Here is an 8882-nt window from a genome sequence, read left to right as displayed (position 1 = left end):
CGTTTGATAAGAAATTTCATCATGGTAGTTCACTGAATTCCAGCACAGTTTTTACACTTGCAAATCTGGGAAGATTGATGAGCAGAATTCAATATTTGATTATACTCCAAGAAATTGGCAAAAGGATTAGCAGGGAGTTGAGAAACAATAAAATTGTGACCTGTTTTGAAATATCGATGGTAATATGAATTGCATTTTATTTACTGATAAAAGGTGTGAAATTTTCTTCGCAAAATCATTCATTAAATACATACATTCATCAGATTAGCGTCAAACGAATCACATAATCAAAAATATCGATGACCGCCAATTTGTCGTGTATTTACATATCGCAACACTCATTGTATTGCAGATAGAAAAACGGACTTGAAATTTTGCTAAATTTGCGAAACTAACAAGAAGTTCCGAGGCATTTCTTCTTGTGTCTCTTCAAGCCGTACTTGTCGCTGAAGAATCTGTTGCAATTTTCGCATAGAGGTTTAGGTTGATGTTTTTCCTTGTGAGAGTAAAATGATGTGCTATGAGTGTACTGTTTTCTACAATTGGGTTCTTTACATTCGTAAATAAATGGTTTGCCGTGCGTTTTCTTGTGTTCTCTACATTCTTTGTAACTGTTCGTGTGAAAAGCACATCTGACATAATGACACTCATAAATTCGCTCTTCTGAAAAACGATAAAGTAGCCAGTTTTACTAATAATTACTGTTTTTATGATATTTTCTTCTGAAAAACTCCTCGTATAACATTTGGATTTGTAATTAGCACTCCATTACAGTATTTGCTAATTAATTAATGTAATTTGAAAACTGATCCTGGTAATGCACAAAATAAGCTTATCACATCATATTTCACTTGAATTACTAGAAAATATTCACTCTTTTAGCATAAATTAGGGACAAAAAGTTTTCCTTAATGGACGGATATGTAGAGCAGATAACTGTGAATTTTCTGCAGTAACGAAATCAGTTTCGTTCTTAATTTCTTGCAATCTCATTTTCACACGATTTTGTGAACTGTAAGAGTTGGAAGAAAAAGTCATTGAGTAATATCTTACCATTTATTCCAGGTGATTCTCTACCAGTATTGTGTGTGCTGGTATCTGAATTAAATGGTGATAAATTGCAGATGAGTTCAGGGAAGAGGTCTTTGTCAATGGTTATTCCCAACAATTCTCGATCAGTATTTTCCCGTTCGATATTATAAGCGAAGCCGTCTGTGACTTCCTGGGATTGGTCATCTCTTGTCGTTACCGTCATTTGTTCCTGGTCGCTCTTATATGTATCGTCATTATGGTCAGGCAATGTCTCCAAATTGTTGTCGACGATATCAGATGTATGGTAAAGGTTCAGACTGGCACCTGGGTTATAGCCAGGATAACGATATACGGGGGGATTAAGTGGAGAGAAAGTTTTATTATAAGCCAAAGTGACGCAAAGCAGAAGACTGAACCAAATGATCTGTGTCATTGACATAATGAAGAACAAGGTAAAATACAAAATTTTTAAAATGGTAGGAATGCTCGAATAGAAGCCTTTTTATATCACATTGAATGGAATTAAACGACCAAAGGTTCAAGCAGCTTTTGATCTGCACGATTAGCAGTATTTCTCATATTTTTTTCTCTTACATTCAAATTCCCTATCATTAACTCGATGGTTCATGAATATGATTTCAATCCCCGACGAAAGCCTCATGAAAGGGTTGCAGATAAATTGGGCATACAAAAAAATATGTTGAAAATAAATCCATTCATCAACGTGCATTCTCTTGCAGAGATGCAACAAGATTTTTTTTTTGTCTCCAGTTTTTATTACTATTAATTATACATTCAGAAATATTATATAAAACTGAGATTCAATCAATTCACTGCTATTTGCAGCATTAAAATGACTGAAATTAAGGGAATATCTGTCTGCTCTGCAATCATAAATCAGAAAGAATGGAAGAAATGTTGGTTGGAGTATTATAATCGCTGATCACTGTCCAAAAAAAAGAATGATTGAAAGAATGTGTCATAATATTCCTAAATAGCTGTATGAAACACATCATTTTGCTATGACTTATTCCGTATTTGTACAGGAAGCATTAAAAGAATATAATGTACAAAAATTGGTTGGAAGTTGACCAGAAATCCTGAAAGTGATACAAAGGGTGTAATATTTGAATGAATGGAAAGTGGTGGATAGTTTGCATTAAAGGATTGAATGGATTTTTAATCTATACAGTACTGAATAATCCTACTTGTGTTCTTTAATCAAATATTGGAACTGAATGATTTGCATATTGCTACGGAAATTTTTAGTTAATTTCTCTTTTAGCTATTTTTGCCATATAATGTCAAATCATGGTATTTTATAAATATGATTCATTTTTCATTAAAGAAATTGATAAAATACGAAGGCCTTGTTCATTTGCAAAGACGATCATTGGGATGACGAATGTCAAATCTACCAGACAGCAAAGCAACGAATGGAGCGTTTGAAAATAATCGAGGCGTGTCTGAAATGCTTACAAAAGGGCCATAACGATTCAATTCTATTTGTTGCTATTTTAAGCTGTGGTCACAAAGTTTTAGTACAAAGGAATTGCTCGGCACATATTTCTACTTCATCTCGACTTTCAGCCCATTTTTTAAACCATTTTCATGAGATTTTATTTTGCCTTACTTTTGATATATACGTGCAAATATATCTTTAATGAAAAATGAATCATATTTATGAAATACCATGATTTGACATTATATGGCAAAAATTAGCTGAAAGAGGAATTAACCAAAAATTTCCATAGCAATATGCAAATCATTCAGTACCAATATTAGATTAAAGAACACAAGTAGGATTATTCAATACTGTACAGATTAAAAATTCATTCAATTCTTTTTATGTAAACATTCACCAGTTTCCATTCATGCCAATATTACACCCTTTGCATGCATCATTCTAAATTTTAATTTTAAACCTTTCTGTCACATGAATTCGAGTATCAAGCGAATCTGGAAGTCATGGTGACCGTAGCAGTAAAGCAAACTGCTGAAATTTAAGATCTTATCAAAGCTAAAAACCGAAAATTTCTATAAAGACAATATGCAAATTATTCAGCACGAATATCAGATTGAAGGACACAGACAGGATTATCTAATACTGCACAGATTTTATTTCGAAAGCACTCCCCGAATCGTTCACTTACGAATGCAAGCAATCCAACTGTGAACGAAAATTCAGTTATTAATCATCATTTGCCTATCACATGGACACATGTCAACCTAAATTTCAATGCAGATTACATGGTAGATTCGTCAGCACTAAGGATACCCTGCAAAAATACCAGAAGTTCTGCGCCGGAGCTTCTTGCCAGTTTTACAAGTTTAGCACATTTTTCTATCTGAAATAGCAGAATGCATATGAAAATGTACTGCACAACATCCGCGACCATGGAGGAGCAATGCAAAATTCAATAAATATTGCAATGCAGAAAACGAAGCCAAACTACGGCAAAATGTTCATTTGTTTTGGCACGGTGAGGCAACATTTTAAAAATATTCATTCTAGACCTAACTGTAGCACATCCACAGGAACTATACTTCGGGAAATATACGAAAAGTTGTTTATGTGTCAGAAGTTGGGTGACATGTTCAGTGTTATCACCAAGCAGATGAAAAATTTATAATCTCATCTTAACATTGGTTTTTTACTCTGTTTTGTTTTCGTTCTTCTTATCATCCACATACATCATGACAACAATTATAGCAGAAAATTATTAGCAGAATTAGCTACGTTTTTAAAATTAATTTTAATTAAAAATCAAACTGTTTATCCTATCCTTTATGATTGCTTGATGTCCAGTGTTAATTTATCAGCCAAATGATTTAAGTATAATAATATCTGACGGATTTCTCGATGAAATATTTTTTGCTTTACAACAATAACTTACTACTTTAATTCTCTTCCGTATGACAGGACTATACGAAAAAACGCATATTTTTTGAGATGAAAATACATTTGTAATCCTTTTTGTTGGCACTTTTTATTTTGATGATAAATGCTACTTCAATTTGTCCTGTCAGGTCATTTGACCAAAGAGCTAAAAGTGAAAGAATATGGGTTGTGACAATAACTAATATTGCCCACTATTACAGGTAAGCTAAGGCAAGGTATTTGTCAACATTTTAACACTTGTTTTTTGAATGACCTAATAAACACTTCGTAATATTCCCTTTCGTTTCCTTTCAGAATATTTAACGTCTTTTGGCGAGATTTAGGCACTTCGGAGGTAATAATGAATAAAAAAATCAATTATAAAGAATCAGTGACCAAATATGCAAAGTAATCGGCTCTCACACAAGACTAAATGTGCAGATTTGAAAATTTTCGTACATACATCATGCGTACGTGCACTTGCGTAAACCACGCTATCAAAACAACATTTTCATTTTTTTTGCTAAACTCGTTTAAAACTTGGAAATTTTCTCGGATAAATGACTTTTTGCCATTTCTGAATTCAAGTAATCAAGTTTTTTGATTCTGCTGATAAATCAAGAACAAACAGCTTCAAGTAACACGAAATGAAAATTCAAGTTTCAAGTTTCAAATTTTGATTTACGTTTTTAGCGAGGCTTTTAGTGGGATTTAAAATAGATCTGTTTTGTTTTAGACCTATTTGGGCCAGTTATAATAAAGGAGAATCATGTCGATACCAAATGATAAGTGGCTCTGTCCACATTCTGGTACTCGAGTTGTGCATCTCGAAATAGTGGAAACAATGTCTGCAGAATAATTCGTACAAGCATTACAAAGATTTATAAGCCAAAGAAAACAACCGAAGCACATAATTTCTGACAATGCCAAGAATCTTATAGCACTTTTCAATGTACTTGAAAGAATTAACTACAGTGAAAAGTAAATGATAGAGTCGAAATTCATTATTCCTCTCTTAGCAGGGTGGCATTTACGAAAGAATGGTTAGAGTAGTTAAAGGATCTTTAAGAAAAACCATAAGTACAAGATTTCTTAACAACGAAGAATTAATAACTTCACTCACCAAAATTAAAGCGACTATCAACAAAAGAGTCTTGGTAAATCTGGAAGAAATGGGTTTAGTGTTAAAACTTGGAATTTCTTGAATTTAGGCTCAGCTCGAGGAGAAAATTTGACAGAAGGAAGGATTGATCCAATAATGTCGTTGTCTTCTTCATGAAATCCCTAAAAAGAGGCTATTACGATGATACAAAAATTCCCATGAATAATGATGTATCGATATTTCTCAATATATTTTTACTTTGCAATTACTATCATTTCTAATTTACACAATTCCCGGACTTTACTTGAAATAAGTATATGAATGATGGAGGAACGGAAAAAAAATGTAATTTTTACAATTTTTGATCTAATTTCCCAATAAACACAATCTGAGATTTACAGACCTGTAAAGTACACGAAATTAGCACAATCTCCGGTAAAAAACATAACCTGGATTATGGAATAAACAACTTACTTTGAGGACATTTATTATGGGATCACAATTTTCATGGAGGATGCTTCGAGGTGCTTTGCTATGGTGCACAGCGCGATTATCGAAATTCGTTTTATTGGTTGTTTTTCCGGATTGTTTTTGAGTAAAACCGGAAATCATAGCTTGAGAATTTGCAGATCTCGACCCAGTTCCAAAAAAAGAATGAGTTCCAGAAGTGATGCATATGATACGGTTAAGCGAGGCCCGATAAAATTTAAAGGAAATAAATCGTTGTAAATTTTCGAACTTTTTTGTTTTCGCTTTTTCCAATTTTCTAAAATATTTTTACTTTTGAAAACTATTCTGGAAGTGTTTCTATATGACGAAGCATTCATAGTATTTATGAATTTTAAAGTTCAAGATTTTGGAAGATTTATTAGTTTAAAAATGCGACGATTTCTTCTTGTGCTTTTTATAAATAGCAATCTTTCTGCAGGTTCAAATCTGATAAGTCCGCAAAAAGGAAGAAATTGGAAAAAGGCAGTGGTACAATGACAAATCCGGACATTGAGATTCATGGTAAGTGACTTGCATCCTGAAATAGGCAAACCTTTCGAATCGGAGGAAAATAGAATCTGAAATAGAAAATGCTTTCGTGTGTACGGTCATTAGTAATTCTTCGGTCTTTCGGAATATCTTTTCTCAGTAGCAGTTTTTGTTGGGATTGTTTGATCAACAACTGTTGCTGTAGGGCGTTCTATGATATCTTTGCTATTAAATAACCGGTTACATCCTTGCAATTGTTTAAATATCTAAATTCATTCTTTGGGCAGATTTATCTGGAACGAATAGAAATATTCTTTTCCAAATAAATATGCCTATATGAATTTTTGGAATGATCATTCAGCAAATGTTCGTCGATGTTAATTGCTTGCAAGTGCCAAGTTACAGTGTATTGGGTACAGCTGCATCATCACTATTACTTTAGCAGATTTTCTCAAATAGTTTTTTTTATATGGTTTGCTTTTTCAATGCAAAATATGTCCAGATTATTCGTGTAGTGGAATTTAACTTATAACATCAAACGTAAATTGTTTCGGTTAGTGCACCTTCCAATTAGCAAGTAGTTGATTTTTAAATGGCTCAAGCATACCTGAAACAAACACCGGACTGCTTGACCGGTAAAGAATTCAGGTATAATTCAAGTTTAAGTATTCTCTGCTGTATTTCTATTCATTGCTTATTTATTGTTTTATCACTTCCAATCGTCGTTCATTTCATAACCGACATTTTTTCAAGCTGTAACCATCCACAATAGTGTTGCTTTCTCTGAGCTTTCTGGATATTATCAAGATTTTTCTGCTTTCACTTTGTTCACTTTTACAGGTGGATGGAGATCAATAGATAATGAAACTGATCTTCGGGGTGGTATAAATATATGCATCGAATGTAATACAACGCCGGGAACATACCTAGCTGCTATGGACAACGGCAGATTCACAATTGGTGGACCACACTTGGCTGGCGAAGGACCAAATCCAGAAGAAGTTAGTTGCTTAGTAAATGTAAAATAAGGGTAGTGTAAGGTATTTATAGATCGTATGCGTTATTATTTTGTAGATATGATAGAAGTCATCTATTTTTGGAATTTTTTATAAACTTATGAAGTTATTATTTTCACCAGTTACTGTCTATTTGCATAGTTCCGATTATCTTGTCATTAATGGATGTGATAAGTGAAAATATTAGGCATTAGGCAACGTGCTATATTTTTAGAAGTAAGAATGGTGTTTATCATCTTCAAATTGAAATACTGTACACCATATGATCTATTGTGGGGAAAATTTGGGTCGTGATAAATCATGTATTGCAATAAGCTAGCAAGAATCTTCATTAATTTATAAAATTATTTTTAGATACTTACATTAATAAAAGCACCAGATGACATGCTTATCAGCATGAAAACAGGTTTCGGGAAGTATATTGGCGTGGATTCAGAAGGGAACCTTATAGCTACAGCTGATGCTGTTGGTACGAGGGAACGAATGATTGTTGTCTTCCAGGAGGTATATTTTCATCCATTAAAATTAAAATGTTTTTAATTTTTAGAGTTGATTAAATAACTGAATTCTGTTCTGTGAATCAAATTTTTTGCTTACTCTGCTGCATTATTATTCCGATCGTAGGGCAAAACCGCAATACAATCTGCTTCGAACAATCTCTTCTTGAGCATGAAACCCGATGCTGAAGGTTACGTACGTGTTATAAGCCGGAAGGCGGAAGCTAATGAAATGATAAAGGTGCGTTGTTTTCAAAGGAACCTAAAGTACAAAGGGCTTATATGGCTATAAAATATACTGGGTATTTTTCATAGTTATGTATATTATTTCCTTCAAGTTTGGACAAATATAAAGATTTGGACTTCACGGCTTAAATTTAAGTTTGCGTTTTCAGTATTTTATTATCAGAAGCAATATTTGCAAAAGTTATCGCTGTATTAGATCTGAATTTCGAGGTTTTTTTGGCATTTGCAGTTACGAACCGATGCCAAGAAAGAAGGACCTGTTGACTGGCGTTCAGAAGAAGATAGGAAATCCGCTGCTGAATGTGAAACAAGTTATGTGTACGTATTTTTTCCTTTTATTTTGAATTTCCAAAAAAATTGGTGAAACCGTAAATTTCTGGACGTATTCCTAAATTCTTTAGAAATTAAGACTTCGGGAAAAAATCTCCCTTCATCCTTTGGTCTTAAATCTATTTCGTATCAAGAGCTGATTTTGTGTCGTATATTCCGCTTCCTTGTCGTATGAGAAGTATGGCTGGTTTTCTGGCTTTCGCTAAATTTACTAGCATCTGTTTGCAGGAAAATGTACCAACATTCGAAAGTTGCCGTAAAAGGAAAGTACATAAATATCAACTTGGACGACAAAGAGTCCGTGCGTCGCGCCCAACAAGAAGGCAATTTGCATGAACTGTTGTTAGAACGTCGAGTTAAAACAAAAAGCGATAAATATTGCTAGTTTTTTGATATGTTTGAAATATTACCATCTACAAGCAAAATATTAATGTAATATGTTAGCCATTGTACTGTTAGCTTGCTCAGTCAGTGGTTTAAAAGTTACGTGAGAAGGGACGAACCATGTCAAATATCAAATATTCAATGTACATTTGAATATATTAAGAAATATTGGTGAGAATACCCTCTAATTAATAAAACAATCATCGCCTGTCATTTGAGACTACAGATTATCTTCTTAAGTGTTATGCGTTCATAAAGATATAAATTGGCCATCGCATTGCCATTTTTTGCATCCGCCAAGAACTGCTGTAAGAAGAAATTGACTAGAAACGATGAAATCGTCAAAGCATTCCGTCCAGTACATTCACTGCTTTCCGGACATTCGCGATTTTCCATTTCTAAATTGGATAATCCTC

At 33.4% G+C, this 8882-nt stretch overlaps 2 protein-coding genes across 2 annotated transcripts; one reads left to right on the top strand and one right to left on the bottom strand.

Moving 5' to 3' along the window:
- Nucleotides 1–35: 35 nt before the first annotated feature.
- Nucleotides 36–1471, bottom strand: LOAG_10232 (zinc finger protein; the record flags this gene model as incomplete). Its single annotated transcript, XM_003145759.2, has 2 exons — nucleotides 36–722; nucleotides 1054–1471. The coding sequence occupies 2 exons, from the start codon at nucleotides 1469–1471 to the stop codon at nucleotides 430–432; spliced, it is 711 nt and encodes a 236-aa protein (XP_003145807.1). The 3' UTR covers nucleotides 36–429.
- A 4164-nt stretch (nucleotides 1472–5635) lies between these two features.
- Nucleotides 5636–8593, top strand: LOAG_10231 (hypothetical protein). Its single transcript, XM_020448113.1, has 7 exons — nucleotides 5636–5740; nucleotides 5944–6026; nucleotides 6834–6994; nucleotides 7364–7513; nucleotides 7634–7747; nucleotides 7982–8070; nucleotides 8311–8593. The coding sequence occupies exons 1-7, from the start codon at nucleotides 5670–5672 to the stop codon at nucleotides 8465–8467; spliced, it is 825 nt and encodes a 274-aa protein (XP_020301715.1). The 5' UTR covers nucleotides 5636–5669; the 3' UTR covers nucleotides 8468–8593.
- The last annotated feature ends 289 nt before the right edge of the window (nucleotides 8594–8882 follow it).

The sequence above is a fragment of the Loa loa genome, assembly GCF_000183805.2.
Source record: "Loa loa unplaced genomic scaffold supercont3.596, whole genome shotgun sequence".
Taxonomy (NCBI): Eukaryota; Metazoa; Nematoda; class Chromadorea; order Rhabditida; family Onchocercidae; genus Loa; species Loa loa.
The sequence above is the reverse complement of the archived record's forward strand: the minus strand, read 5'-3'. Positions and strand labels throughout refer to the sequence as shown.

Excerpts from the sequence above, each read along its gene's own strand:
- LOAG_10231 (XM_020448113.1), top strand. The coding sequence starts at position 5,670 with ATGAGTTCCAGAAGTGATGCATATGATACGGTTAAGCGAGGCCCGATA. Across the intron at positions 6,995-7,363 it reads AAGGACCAAATCCAGAAGAA|ATACTTACATTAATAAAAGC; the intron begins GTTAGTTGCTTA and ends AATTATTTTTAG. Across the intron at positions 8,071-8,310 it reads GAATGTGAAACAAGTTATGT|GAAAATGTACCAACATTCGA; the intron begins GTACGTATTTTT and ends ATCTGTTTGCAG.